Raw genomic sequence first — 15,758 nt, 5'->3', positions numbered from 1 at the left:
GAAGGAAAAGAAGGGAAACGGTAAGGAAAGGAAAGGTGGGGGAGAAGCAGGTCTGCAGTAATTGGTGTAACGTAGCAAAATTTTTAACAACCTGGTGAAAAGGTCAAATGAGAGAGGATGGAAAGAGTGAGAGACGGAGCAGAGGAGCATGTCATCGGTATCATTAGGTGAAGTGTATCTTTATATTTGCTAACAGATCAGTGTGGAGATGAGTGTGAAACTAATTCCCCTAATTGATGTTACCACACCGACACAACTTGATTAGGTCACGATTGTAATGTGTGCGCTGGTGTGTGTGTGTGGATCCACTAATTTGTTTAAATGCGCTATAAACTTTAAAAACCCCAAACCGAAAAACAGTTCTGAATTTGTCTGATGTTTATAGGACATTTGATCAATCCCACTGCAACATCTGCTCATTTGCATAACGCCTGTGTGAAATAGTTTTGCACCTGCGGCAACTCGCTACTATTATTGCACTGTTTGTAAGCTACTTTCGAGGCATTCTGCAGACAAAGCTGTATTCAGCTACACCCTACAGCTTAGCTGCATTAATTGAAAGCACCGGCATCCAAGCAACACATACAAATCTGTCTAATGACATTACACACATATCGCGTATAGTCCACACACACACCTCCTCGCACTGGCCTGTTTTATTTCTGATACACAGAATCGCCTGGCTGCCAAATTGTTATTAGTGCTATTATCAAGCAAACAGACCGACACCACCCACAGGGAAGGGAATGCATTGGCTGGTTTCTATGTCCACCAAATTCACCATAAGTACCATTTGGCAAGCATGGGCCAATTATTTGTCCCTTTATTCCTGTTTTTTCCTCTATTTTTTGTTATTTCGTTGCTCAAAAACCAAGCATTTTATTTTAATTCTTTCCCTCACCCAAACTAAAATACCCTCACCAATTGTCGTCTTTGCTGTTTTTAATTTCAACTTCTCACATCTCCTTTGAAATCCAAACAAGCAGGCGCACAAACACCTTTTTTTAGCTGTTCTTCAGTTTCTCAAAAGTCTCTTTCTCCTGCTACCTCTTAACTCCTCTCTCTCTTCACTCAACAACATGTTTTCATCAATGCATGCTTCCTCTGTTTTTTCCATCCTTCCCCTCCTCTTTTGTGTCATTAAGTTTTTAAGAATAACCCTGGGCTCCTACAACAGATGCTGCGGAGGTAAAAGAGCTTACGCGCACAAACGCGCATGTCAACAGAACATGCTATTGTGTTGGAAAGGTAGAGCTGTTAACACTGTCTATTAGTGAGACGGAGAAGTCTTTCTGCTAGAATCAGCCACATTATAATGACATCTCACTTTCCTGCGTGGCTTTCTCTCTCTCGGCCTTTTGCTCTTTGTTATTCAAAACTCTCATCAGAAAAGGTTGTTTTCTCCTTGCGGCTCCATTGAAGCATCCGCCTTCAGGAGAGTTTCATCTTCTTTTTGTCGGGAATAAAAGCTGCAACACCCTGCAAGATGGTGATCAATAGATTTCTGTTTGAGCTTACCTCTGTGGAAAAAGAGACATCTAGTTTCGGTAAATAACTACATCTTAATTAGCGCTAAATCCAATTAAGTACTTATTATTATTTTAAGATTTCAGATATTTTCTTCAACAGATTGCAGCCCTTGACTCCCTGCTGAATATCTCCAGCTCTGACGACAGATGTACTCCACAAAGGCAGACCATGAGACACATAGCATCTTAAAAAAAACAAAAACAAAACACAGGCATCACATAAATGGAACAACTTCACGCTGACTTCTCACCAAAACTCCCACATTAAAAACATGAACGCAGAAAAACACACGGGAGCCTGGCGTATAACCAAAGCCTGCAGCTATTCAGAAAAAGAGATGGTTGCAAGGCTGGATAATCATTAGACCGCAGACAAAGCAGAGGCGCACACACTCACGTACACACAGATGCTGGGAGGCAGGAGCTGCAACATGTTTAACAAGGAGTGAGAGAAAGTGAGGACCGAAGGGGAGAACGCTTTCTGAGTGAAAGGCCATCTGCTGAATCAGTGGCGATGCCAGTCGCTCGCAAGCTTTCCCATTGCTCGCACCTGCCAGCCTGCCAAAGCACCCTCAGGAGGACGAAAGCACCAACTTCACACACACAAACGCACACGCACTCTCGCGGAGCAATAATGTGGCACGCACACAGGCTATAACTGGTGTGATTTGTCAGCGCCGTGCTGCGTCTGAGGAGCTTTCGACGTTTTTTCATGTTTTCCCTCCTGCGGTAACAATAGCATAACAGCACTTTATTAAACGAGAACAGGACAGAACAGAATGGCCTGCAAATCAGCCCGTTTATGAGGCATAGCTGTGCGGTGCCCTGCCAGCAAAGGCTGCAGGGGAGTGTGTGTGTGTGTGGGGATGTGTGTGAGCCAGAAAGACAGAGTGACTGTACCGGCATTCATTGTTATTTTATAGTTCAGTGATAAAAAACCTCCCTATCAGGGTGCTCAAGATGTGGTCAGGATTGTGGATTCAATAGGTGAACTAGGTGTAAAACAAGAACAAAAAGCTCTCCAGCACTTGTATCCAGGCTAGTGATTATTGGGGAAATGATTTAAACAGCTGACATTTAGGGAGAAAAAGGGCCTTACAAAGGTCTGGTGGGAAATCATTTCAACCCTGGCTGACTCTCAGTGTCAATTTCAATTCCAGTTTAATCATCGTCCACACTGAACCAGTCTCAAAGCATACATCAGATTCTCCATACATTACTGAGGAAGGGAGTTTCATCCAAATGTGAATTTCAAGAACGGAACAGGAAATGAAAGCCAGGGAGCTGAAGATGAAGCGAAATGACGAGAAAAGCAGAGAGAGTGCTGTGAAAAGAGAGAGAAATGGACTGATTCACAGATAAGATGGCAGGTTTAGGGGGAGGTATGGCCAACAAGAGAGGAGAGAAGACCAATCCTTATTTTTAGATTTCTCCCAGTTCCTCCAAAACCTGAAGTATGACACTCCTATTGCACCTAACAGTGCAATCGCCCACCCATCATCCCTCTCTACCCTTCCTTCTCCTCCTCCTCTCTCAAACACACTTGTAATCTACCTTTTCATCTTTTGCTTCTTGCACCTCACCCCTTCTTCCCGCTGTGCCGCTGGCTCTCCTCCTCCCTCCATCAATCTCCTTTTTTCTCTCTTCCTCTCTCAAGCCTCCTCCTTTTTCTCTCTATCTTTCACACCATCTCAAAATGTAGCTCTCTAGTGGCACAAACATACTTCAGATGTACCCCCCCTTCTTGCTTCAGTCTGTCACTGCCTTTCTAATACGCTCTCATTTTCTCCTCCACTTGTGTCTCTCCTTTACCTTGCTTCTGTCCATCTCCCCCCCACTCTGAGCTCTCTCTTTCTCTTTTCTCTCTATTGATGTACCTTTGATCCTCGCCTCATTCCCCAGCTACAAACACACTCCACCTATACGCACGTCCGCACACATTTTGACAGATGTACAGATGTTGTTTAATAGAAAGCAGTAATCAACACTACTTCCCTCCCAAGCGTCCCCACCTCCAAATGGAAGAAAGATAGATAGAGACGGAGTGAAAGAAACAGGAGGAGAGGGAGAGAGAGGCCTGAAATTGATGGCAGTGCATCGACCCTTCCGTAAAACCTAGTTAACACCTCCCCAGCCTGTGAAACCTGATTAGTTGAGTGTGTGTGTGCGTGTTTGTGGCATCCTGCGTGTGTTCGTAGCTCGCTATGTTTAACAGGTTGTTTTGATTTTTACACACACAACCTCATAATTCCCCTCTGATTAAAGAAAATGTTGATGTGTTCCCATTCCTATGCCGTGTGTGTGCGTGTGTGTGTCACACAGGACAGTCTCCACTGATTACATCCCTCCTAGTCAATAGTGAATAGAGCACTCAGCCTGATAAGCAATCACCTGAATCAATACTAATGTTTTTAGTGTGTGTACGTCTGTGTGTGCATGTTTGCGTGTGTGTGTGGGTAATTCTTAGCATGTAGCTAATCTAAGCGGAGCTCATAGAGGATAAACATTTAGTTACAGGCACGGTAAATCACAGATGCTGTCGTCCCTTTCTCTCCTCTCTTGCCGCCGTCCCTTTCTTCTCCGTCCAAAGAGCCCTCTCCTTACTCTGACCCTTTTATCTTTCTCGCCTCTCACCAATCGGCATTCTTTTATTTTCCTTTCTCCTTCTCATCTCCTCCTCCTCTTTGGCCTTCTTCGAGACAGAGCATTAACAGTAACCTAACCTTCAAAGGATATCAGAGAGAGTCCATGCTCTTCACATACAGAATAACACAGCCTTTAGTTTAGGCTTTAGCAGCAGTGTAAATGTCAAAGTTGGAGGCCCCGCTTTTGGCACACCCACATGTAATCCCTCACAGACAGACAGAGAGATATGAAGTGAGACCAAGTGGGAGAGCCTGCTGAACTCTCATGTGTACGTGAATGCACAACTATAATACCAGTTTGGCCCTCTACATGTGATTGGTGGCAGATTTGCTTTGAGCATGAGCTATTGTCTTCTATGGAAATACTGAAGACGCAAACCGCATGGCCTTACTACCTTGGACGTTGCACGTAAATGTCAATCAGCTCAAGTCAGCAACCAAACCAGAGTTGGTGGAAAGTTGAACGAAGACTGTTTTTATTTGTTTCCATTCGCTCTGCATGACGTGTGTTTTACGACGATAAAATTACTGTTTATTTAAATGGAGTCTGGTAGATTCATGGGCTGCGTCTGGTAAGACAAAAAGGATCTTACTCTTAAACAAAAGCATCCATCTCTGTAGGGATCCTTTCCATAATGTTGTCAGAGTCTTATGATAACAATCTGAGCCTGACAGTGTCAAAAACAAATACTTTTAATGGATGGACATTGACGTTGCCCAATTACCCATTAACATTGCAGCTTGTATCGCTGTTGCCAACCGAAGCGCTCTCACACAACTCTGGACCAATCTATAAAATTGTTGCTCCCATTGGTTGCTTTGACACAAAAATATAGGAAAATAGGGTCTAGATTGAAAAATACCAAAGTTTCCCCTAACCTTCCTTGTCGGTTACCCTATAATGTGCCACCAATGAGATCACAGCTGTCAGTGGCATAACCCAAGAAAGACCCATGATGGTGTTTGCCAAAACGAAAACACCAAAACCAACAATTTGTCAGTCTTAGTACTTTCCACTTTAAGTCTGTGACCTTTAGCCCTTTGGTTCCCCATGAAGATGTAAATCTTTATTTAGGAGAGGTGCTTTGGGGACTTCAGCAACACAAAGTTTGCTGATCTGGTGGGAAGTCAGTACCGTCTGGGATCAGACAGCTGGCACAAAAATGATCAACTGGAGGTATCGTCTGATTGGAGACATTTCGATACTACTTGGTACTGGGTTATTTCAGTTGATACCTTAAAGGTATCAAGTACAGATACTCAGCTCTAAACATGGGTAAATGGTGCATTTGTTGGTAACGAATCTCAGCTGTGGGGTTGATGCTTCAGTGAGCGTTTACGACAGTCTATTAGTATATTAGACTGACTCATCATAAACTACAGCCAATGTTCTGTCAGGCAGTGCAGAGATGTTTTTGGACAACAATAGCAAAAGGTCATTTGCTCAGTGAGTTGGATCGATTGGTAGTTTTTGGTCTTTTCCACCTTTTAACAACCTTGTTTGGGGCTGTTGTTTGATATTTGAAACTATCCAGAGAAGCCTGCCACATGTTTGATGTATGCTACACTTTACCTTTGCCCTGTGCACTCATACAGTTCATACTGATGTGACTTTGGTGTCTCTTTATTTTGACCCTACCTTCCGCTGACAACGAAGCAAGTCACCAGGAAGATGAGCAGAACGATTCCCCCGGCGATGGACACAGCCAGAATGGTGGACTGGTTAGGGTCCCCGATGGCAAAGACATCTATATAGGAGACAAAGGGAACACAGCGGATTCATAAACAAAAGCACAAAGGAGGATGGAAAATGAGCGGAGGATGTTTTCTGCAGCAAGGAAAGTGAAGGGAGAGAAGACGAAGGGAGGCTGGGAGTAAAAAAGACAGCAAGGTGAGTGTGGTGGGGGAAAGTGGGAGAGAGAATGAAATATGATAGCATTAGAAAAGAGATAAAAGACAGAGGTTGAAGGAGAGGGAGAAAAGAGAGAGCGGCGAACGAGAAAAAGAGAGTGAGGAAGGTGGACGGAATAGTAAGTAAGGTCCTTGATGAAAAGCGCTCTCCCTCTCTGCATCGCCTATGAGGGTATGAGAGTGGACGTGAAAGCCATTCCCATTCGGCCGCGCTGTCCAAATGGATATGTTAACATTGCACATAACAAGGCTACCGCCGAGAACTTTCTGCAAAGATGCATCGATTTTTACGCCACACCAATCGAGCCATTACTCAAAACAAATACCCCATTTATCTGGCTTAGCTAAGCATGAGCGGACACGTGTGTCTGTATATGTGTGTGTGTGCGTATGTATATATGAGTGTGTGTTGTGTGTTGAAGAGGCAAATGAATGCCCCCAGGCAGCCACAGATAAGCATTGATCTATTACATTTACTGGCGCACACATATACAGCCTTCTTTAACAATCAATGCAATTGATCTGATTAGATAACCTTGATATGATTGCTCTGGGGTCAGCTGAATGTGGCACAACCTGTATTTTACAGCTCTGAACTTGGCTGTGAACGTGCTGTATTAAGGCTGAGTAACGACTATATACCAGTGATACCTAACCTGTGTCCTGAGCTCCAAAAGCTGCAGCACAATCGCAATCTTTTTTTTTTTTAACGTCACATTCAAGATCATTGTTGCAGGATAAGAACAGAAACCCAGCTTTGAAATCCTTTTATTGATTATTGAATGATTAGCAGGCTAATGTGTGCCTGCTGTATGCTACACAGACAATCTATAGCGCAGTGCTGTACATTAACTGATTTATCCCCCTCTGCCTGCCTGTCTGGGAATCAATGTTCACTTTGAAGTGTGCGTTATGGGGCCTCTAAAGCAGAAAATCCTGGAGCACAATGAAGCGATAATGAAAGTGGATGACAACAAACAACAGAAAAAAGGACAAGAGACACAAAATATCATGACACAGATACAGCATAGTACACCTCAGAGCAGCTTGTGAGGCCTGGCCCCACTGACCCAGATCGAACCAGGCATAGATTTCTCTTTTGTGCCTCCTCCTCTTCTTTCCTAAAGTCTAAGCATGGAATACATCTCTTAATGTAAATGGTCAGTCTCCTTGAAGCAGAAATACAGATCACTGGAGTTGCAGTGAAGTTGTAAGTGGGGGGAATAAAACCGATCTGAAAAGGAGTCAGATGTCCAGTCAATATTAAGGCCTAGTCCACATGGACACGGATATTTTTGTAAACAGGACTGTTCTCCGTCCAAAATGAAAATCCAAAAACACAATTGAAGCGCTGGCAAGAGCGTGCCAAACCCACAGGTGGTGATATAACCTTAAGCTACTACCTGAAGGCAGTGTTGGGCATGTTACTCTAAAAATTTAATATATTACTCGTTACTCTTTTCAAAGGTAATAAAATTACTTTACTATAACTCCCTGCCAACAGTAATTCGTTAGACTACTCGTTATATTGCTTTTCCATTACACCCCATTAGGGACAGCAGCAGCTCAGTCCATAGGGAGTTGGGTTGGGAAGTGGAAGGTCGCCGGACTGGTAGCTGGAGAGGTGCCAGTTCACCTCCTCCATTTACTTTTGGAGCAACATTTCATCCACCACATATCCAGCCACAACCTTCATTACTTCTTTGTAGCTGCAGCTGACCATGATTAAAATCCAGTTTTGGTTGTTCAGCCAGCTGACCCCAGTGGCTGAGGAGGGCTCATCTTTGGTGGGGTGTATTTCCTGGAGCTTCACGTTGTTGTGCTGTCGGTCGTAGTAGCCAAAGTGTTTCAGACTGGATGTTTGAGGACGTGTTTTTTTGCAGTGGAAAGAGTTTTAGTCGACAACTTGCAGCAGCAGTGTTCTTGTCATCTTTCCTCGGGACAAAACCAAAGTAATGGAAATATTTGCAGCTGCTAAGGTAAGCAATACCAACTAGTCTGCTGCTTTATGATGTGCGTGTGCAGCACGACGATTATTAAAATGAGTCTGCTGACGTGACTGTTGTATTTCAAGTCAGTAGTGACATGATAACAAAAGCAACCTTGTAACAAGTTGTGTGGTTTTGGAGCGCGTTATGCCAAACACTGCCTGAAGGCTACCTGTAGTTGTGCATTCTGACGCCTCTGTTCCTTAATATAATAGAAGAGTAACTGTAGATTTATGTGTAAAAAGTCCTGCAAGCAAGGTCAGAGCCAGCACTATTTTGGTCACATTGGCAACTGCACAAAACGTCGCCTCATATTTGATGCTTCACAAAGGAGATATTTGCGCACACTGTAACGTTACAAGGCCAGACTCTGTTTTCCCTGTTGACACGGCAACAGTGAAAATAGTTATTTTAAAATCTTCACCCTGGACAGACTTTTACAAAAGTTTCATTTTTAGTGACCTAAAATGCAGTGTGCGTGTGGACAAAAGACCATTTGAAAAGCTACATTTACAAAATACTCGTGTCCCTGGGGACGAGGCCTAAATTCATTCATGAGGAATCTTGGTGTTTTTTGTTCCATCTTTTAAATTCATGGTTAAATTCATGATTTCTGCCAGGTGCAAACTTCTTCCAGCCTTTTTAGACTTTGCTCCCGTCCTTGGTGTAAATCAAAAGCTCACAATCCAGGAAAGCAAGTTTGCAGATTCTTTTTTTTCCTCCATTGCGAAATTGGATTGTCTCCTTTTTACCTGATACGTATTCTAGGATACTTTCAAGCCACCGGTTCAGACACGTAGATGACAACCTGTGAGGCTGCCGATGTTTCTCTCTCTGACAACAGAAGTGAAGCAGCCATTCAGATGAAAAGTGAGCTATTATATAACCATCAGGTGGATTGATTTAAACTGCAGGGGGGATGAATCTGACACTTTACAGTACTGCAATGTGATATAATATGCCAGTACGCTTTCCTCTGCAGTTAATCTTTGTGCTTCTGGTTTGCCTTCACCATTCACCTCTTATTTTGTTGTGTTAACACTGGGTTGTTTTTCAATTTGCCTGCCATTCCAATTTTCAGCCGAAAACCACAGAGAAATTTAAAAAAAAAAAAAAAAAAAAAAAGGGGAAAAGAGATGAAACAATAACAATTCAATTGCACAAAATGAAAAGGCAAAATAAAGGGGAAAAAAATGAAATGCTTATTCATTACAAATAAATATGTATTATTCACTCCTTTACCTTCGTGGCTTGTTTCCAATTCGATCTCTCCGCCGTAGCTCCCATAGCCCCCATCAGTCCGAGCCCTGACCCTGAACACGTAGGTGGTCCCTGGCTTCAGCCCGTCCACTGTCATCATGTTGGAGCGAGTCTTCAAGACTGTGTAGTTCTGCTCCCGCTGATTCTGAAGTGTGGGAAAGAGCAGGAGGAGAGAGTTTAATGCCAAATTCATTGGATAATACTAAGTGTCAGAGAATAATGTCATCGTGGATAAAAAAGGGCTGAAATTATAGATATACTTTAAAGGGTTATATAAAGAGCAATGGACTGTGGTATCGAGAGAGACTGAAAAAACCCCAAGAAAGTCTGACAATAATAGAAACCTCAAATTGTTTAATTTAAATGTCTCCAGGGGCTACATCCACCTCACTAAGTTTTCATTTGTTCATCACTGGACCATTTGGTCGCATTTATACATGAGCATCTGTCAAGTCCCAAATCTTATCCTCTTTACACTTGGGGGCAATATGTGGTTACTCAAGTCCCGCTTCACTTCGCTCCTCAACTACCTTGTAGGTGTGTGTGCGTGTGTGTGCGTGTGTGTGCTTGTATGTGTGTGCACTTTAAAATGTGTGTGTAGGAGGATGAATAAAGAATAAGTGTGTCTGTCAGTAAGCTGATTCCCTGCAGAGAGGCTGATACTCTACCTAATGGAAGACACTCTACAACAAGGATTAACACTATTTTACAGCTAATGCCTGCCAACACACGCACACACACACACACATGCACAGAGGCTTAATTTCATCACCTTGGCCGTGTTTTACGAGGTTTGTTCGACAGATGTGTGGTTAATTGGCTTGGTGTGAGCAGTAGGGGAGACGTGAGGGATAGAGAGATAGAGGGAGATATATTTGTGATGAACAAGTCATTACAGACGTGCCCTAAGGCTAAACCCATATCCTACAAGCCTGGACGCCATGTAGATGAAGAAAACAAAGGGAGGGGAGAGGAACATGTTGCGTTGAACTTGTTTAAAGGTTGCTCCAGAGATTTAGTGTTGTACTTCAAACAAGTTTTACATTTTAGGGTCAGACGAGGGTCATATCTTTGGGCTAAATATGAAGCTATAGCCAGCAGCCGCTTAGCTTAGCTTAGAACAAAGACTGGAAATAGGGAAACTTTTGCATGGCTAACAAAATCTCCCTACCAGCTCACAAATTAACATGTTATATGTCCTTTGTTAATCAATGCAAGAAAGATATGACATGGTAGTTTGTAAGCTTCAGAGATGTTGGTAGGTAGACATAGCAAGGCTAGCTGTTTCCTCTTGTTTCCAGTGTTTGTGCTAAGCTAACTAGCTGCTAGTGATAGCTTTGTATTTACCGCACAGACATTAGAGTGGTATCAGTCTTCCCCTCTAAAGGCCTTTACACACTCGTGACAAATAAGCAACATGTTGTAACACTTGTTGCATTTAAGGTTTTGATGCAAATAGATTCAGCGGCAGTGATGTGAATTTGCAACACCTACTGGGATCTGACCCAAAGGTGTCTGGCAGGCCTGTCTGAGGTAAATTGTTATATAACCTAAAAGCTACTTTATTGAGTTTCCTTTGAGCAAAACGCTGAAAATGCTGAATTCACTCAGAGTGAATTTGAGTTCCTTCTGGTAAACAGCTTCATAATGCAGATGTCTTGGGCTCTTATGTGAAAGGTAATACGGGAAGTGGTGGATCTGGTATGCGCTACCTTTGCCAATGTTGAAAGGAGTAATAAAGTTTGCCATATTGGTTCAGACTGCGGAGCCTCCATGTTGCTGTTTTATAATCTTCATAGTGATAGGCGAAACATAATTGGTTGATGCCTTTATTTGCAATGTAAAAGTCAGAAAAATCAACCTTTTTTTAAGAAAAAAAAAAAAGAATTACGTCTCTTTACGATGCAACAATTCAAATTCCTTGTTAAAGTACTCATGACAAAAACAATTTTTAAAAAATATAGTGACATGGACACACACACACAAAAAAACGCCCCTGATGTATAAAGGACAAGAACAGAAATACCTCCCAAAATCCGACTATCCCTTTAAAGTTGTTCCACACCTCCAGTTTGTAACACAGGCTTTCTGTTACAAATCTGACGTAACAAGTAAACTGATCTCCATGTGTAATTGTTGGAGTGCCTCTTTAAAAATGAGCATGTGCGCGTCTCGCTCACCTTCTCATAGTAGATGACCTCATACTCCACTATCGCTCCATTTGGTCTCTCTGGACCCTGCCAGGCCAAAGTCACACTGTCCTTGCTCCGCCTCTCCTTCAACACGACGCTCACTGTGGAAAACAAAGAACAAAAGAGGAAAGCATGAGCAACAAAGAGAGAGTAAAGTTCAATGAGAGACAGGGAGAGAGCAGGCTGTGCGGGAGAGGAGACAGATTTCATGTGGATACCCACTGTGCTATAATGAGAAGACCCATATTTGAAGTGCTCTGTGTAATTTTGCTAATGAGAGAGAGCTTACAAGGTGTTTTATACATGTGTGATTACAGTATTCTACTATGTGTGTATGTGTGACATGTGTGTGCGAGTTGTGTGATATACTGTATTGGAGTTATTCATGTGCACACCCTCAAATCCTGTGACTTCCCACCCCGCCCTCCCACGTCGGGGCACATGCTCGTATGGGTTGAAAGTGTATTTTTTCCTTGTGTAAAAATGTGCATGGCATACTGTAGAGAGCAGCACGTGGCGTGTGGGGATCTTAATGAGGTTAACAGCCTCCTACACCCTCTTCACCTTCACCCCCTCCTGTTGGTACACACACATTCATAGTATGAGGCCTATTAGTCATCACCACCCTGTCATACGCGCTTCCTTTGCACCAATTTCGCACAATGCCACACTGTGAAAGATGTACGCGTGACTGTAAGAGTGAAGGCAGAGTTGCAGAGGTATCATTTTGTGGTATCGGAGTGATGCAGCACAGCGATGATTTTACAGTTGTCATGTAAAAAGCCTGACACTATTTGTGAGCACACTGCAATCAGGAGACAATTTTGAAAAATGCTCCCTCTAAACCATCGTACAAATTCCTGGTTCAAACTGATGAATACGTTCTCCCCTGGAAGATTTTATTTCCTTATCAACCTTTCAAAGTGGATATCAATATAGTCATGCAGAATCCTTTCTTCTTAAGTTTTTTACTGCAATTTGAATGTGAAAACACCCTGCCACACATGAAATTATGCTGTGAAAAAGCCGTCTGAGTCAAAAAATGCTGGTGTTTTGACATTCTTGGTTAAATTTGGGGATTTGTTTTTGTGTTTTTTACATTACTCCCATAATGCGTGTATGCTCCCACCTGTCTGTGAAGTAGTGACGTTGATGACTACTGTTCCCCTGGGTGTGGGACTTAGATCCGACACTCCGTTCTGGCTCTCAACAGTGAAGCTGTAGTTGGAGTCCGGCTGCAGGTCTGTGACCAGCACGGTGGCTGACGAGAGGCCGAACTGTCTGGGAACAAAATGGACGCTACTACCGCACGGTGTGCACTTCCTGCTGTCACCGGAGCACTTCCTGCAGTGGAGGCTGTAGGTGATGTCTCCCCGGCCTCCTGTGTCTCTGGGCGGTGACCACTCCAAGGTGACGCAGGTCTCGTTCACAGTGGAGATGGGGTTCTCTGGAGCAGATGGAGGACCTGAAGGAAGACAAAGGCATAGATTTATTTCTGTCAACTTGTTAAATGTGTGCATGTCAAGAGCGTAGTCTTATTCAATCTACTGGGAAATGACTGGTGGTGAATATGAGGGGTTTGAAGCTGGCCTGTGGAGTTTTTTCCCCAAGGGCATAGTGTGTATCCTTGAGGCCTGAATCTGATAGACATGTATAAAAGAGTTCTCAAATGATTTAGTGTTGCACTCATAAATAACATGGACTCAAAAAGTGTTCCTCCTGAAGGGCTGAGGTTCTTCCCAGAACCATCTGGTTCTGAAGAACCCTTTCTTCTTAGGACTAAGGGTTTTATTAAGGACCCATTTTATCCAAAGAGACCTTATTCCCCTTATACTCTTATTATGGTTTCTTATAAGACTAATGGTTCCATTAAAAACCATTTTCACCCAAAGAATTATTTTTGGAAAAAAAGATTTTTCAAGCAATGTTGAAAGCATGGGTGTTTAAAGATCCTCACCCTCAAATATTCAAATGTTTACCAGTGTTTCTGCCTGTATTTTTAAATGTGGAGGTATCCCCTAATTCCCCTTAATCAATTCACTTTACTTGTGTTCTGCCATAGTTAATATCTTTACCATCATTTCAGTTTTAGTTCTAAACCCTCACTGCACCACTGAAATAGTAAAGCCTGTAGTAGTAGTTTAACAAAATCTCCACCCCCAAAAAATGTGATTGTGAATCATGATTGTTGTTGGTTGTGCTGGACCACATTTGCCCCGGCCCTTATGGAGCATCACAAAGCCCATGGGTGCTGGAAGTGGTTCCTTTCGGCCCCAGGCTTAACTGTTAAACTAACCATTATTAGTGAGAGGTGGATCAATGTGTACTGTAGTCAGTCACTATTATTAGAGCCCTGGGTGGTGCTGTAATATAAAAAGACGTTTCGGTAGAACGTCCTGGTTGGGTTCTAAATTAAACCCTGGGGTTATCGAGTGAACCCTCAGAGTGGATTTTTGTTTGCACCCTTAAAAGGTGAAAGGTTGTGGATAGAGTCCCTAGATAACAATTTTCCACCAACATGGAATGGGTTCTGTCCCAGTTTCCGCACCTAGTTTTGAACTATTCATAGCATTTTGACCAAAAAGATAATGGTTCGGAACCCAGAAAGTTTGTTTGTAGCTTGAACCAAAAAATAGTAGGTTTCTTGTAACCTCAAGTGTGAACCTTGATGACATCGATGGACGTGTCATAATCTACAGGCTGGAAAGACAGGACAGATGAGGCAACAATGGAAATCTTAAGTGAGAAATTGTTGGGAAGAAAAGATTGTGCAGGTGGTCCATGATTGTTTTTGGATAGAAACAACAATCTGGAATAACAGCACAAATGCTTGCAGATAATCGATCTAATACGCCATCTTTCTACTACTGTTCGCTTCAGTTTTGCATTATGCAACACCCTCTACCGATTCTTGATTACACGTGCGTCCTTTCAAAACTGGTGGAAATGTGTGCTGGTTGGTGAGGTAGCACCAAGGTTCCAGGAGTCCTGAACAGACCCAGTTCAAGAGCTAGGACTAATTTGGTGGAAAAGGGGTAAGAGAGGGTTCTGCATAGACCTCATGACCTGATGAAGAGCGGTAGCTCGAAATGTCGTCATTTCACTCAGTGAATAAATTGCACTGAAGAGGAGCCCTGCAGTGTGAGAGCCTTTCTTTACCTGCTCAGGGTTCTGGATAGAACCATGATACCATAGAAAGGTTTTCTGTAGAACCTCTCAAGGGGCGTTCTGGGTTGAACCTTTCTTTCATGGTTTTAGGTATATCCCTTTATATCCGATTCTAGGTATAACCGTTTTTAAAGGGCTCTACCAGGAACAAAAAAAGCGCTCTCCTATGGGGACAAGCTGAAGAAACCTATGTGGTTCCATTTAACACCTTTATTTCTAAGAGTGTAGATTCAGCAGAACCAGAGATATAGTCCATGCTTATCCCAGCATACACTCGGTGAACTGAATGGTACAACCTGAACATGTCGCAGTCTATCCACTGCTGAGCTGCTGCACCACCCCTTATCAGTGCCAGCTCATGAAACACTGACTGATGAATATTATTTTTTTCCCGAATGTACATTCTCCAAACGTGCATTGTCTTCATGTTCATTACCAAACTTATTGCAGTTTCTATTAAGAACAGAATTCACATTGATTCAATTAAAAATGAATTAACCGTCTCCAGCCAGAGGGGTGGACACTTAGCGCTCGATTAATGAACAGCTATGGAATGGACAGTGATTAAAAGAGCCTGGCTGATTGTAAATGGGACAGTATGAGAATATATTACGCTTCTGAAGTTTAAATCCATCTTTAAAGAGAATTCACATGCTGTTAAATAGTTGACGCTCGACTGCAGGGAGGGTTTTACCCTGTGAAGTTAACTGATACTCTTTGGGGGCTGCACTGCAGACAATTAATAGTGAGTGGACAATGATCTATAGAAAGTGCCCGGAGTAATTTTCTCATGAGTCAGGTACATTTTATGATTTAGAGCGGTTAATATTACTCTGAACTTCAGCTGAAGTGATAAGTGTGTCGCAGAGTCCAAAAACTGTGTCAGTTATCATTCTCAAAGACGCATAGACACAGCGACACACAGTTTGTTCATACTGATACATATATATGTGAATAATATTTCAAATGTTTGCATACTGAGATTTTAGCAACCACACTGTAAGGGGCTCAATTATTGTAGATGTGACTGCATGTATGTTATTTTATTGTGCAGACTCCAAATGA

At 42.7% G+C, this 15,758-nt stretch overlaps 1 protein-coding gene across 3 annotated transcripts in view; it reads right to left on the bottom strand.

The window, feature by feature from the left end:
- Nucleotides 1-15,758, bottom strand: part of epha4b (eph receptor A4b) — a 121,675-nt gene that overhangs the window by 40,913 nt on the left and 65,004 nt on the right. For all 3 annotated transcript variants that reach the window (XM_050074667.1, XM_050074668.1, XM_050074669.1), the window contains exons 7-10: nucleotides 12,655-12,990; nucleotides 11,514-11,626; nucleotides 9,316-9,478; nucleotides 5,814-5,922 (exon numbers count right to left, since the gene is read on the bottom strand). In XM_050074667.1, coding sequence (XP_049930624.1) covers nucleotides 5,814-5,922; nucleotides 9,316-9,478; nucleotides 11,514-11,626; nucleotides 12,655-12,990 — 721 coding nt within the window. The remainder of the gene's footprint in view (nucleotides 1-5,813; nucleotides 5,923-9,315; nucleotides 9,479-11,513; nucleotides 11,627-12,654; nucleotides 12,991-15,758) is intronic.

The sequence above is a fragment of the Epinephelus moara genome, chromosome 21, assembly GCF_006386435.1.
Source record: "Epinephelus moara isolate mb chromosome 21, YSFRI_EMoa_1.0, whole genome shotgun sequence".
Classification (NCBI taxonomy): Eukaryota; Metazoa; Chordata; class Actinopteri; order Perciformes; family Serranidae; genus Epinephelus; species Epinephelus moara.
The sequence above is the reverse complement of the archived record's forward strand: the minus strand, read 5'-3'. Positions and strand labels throughout refer to the sequence as shown.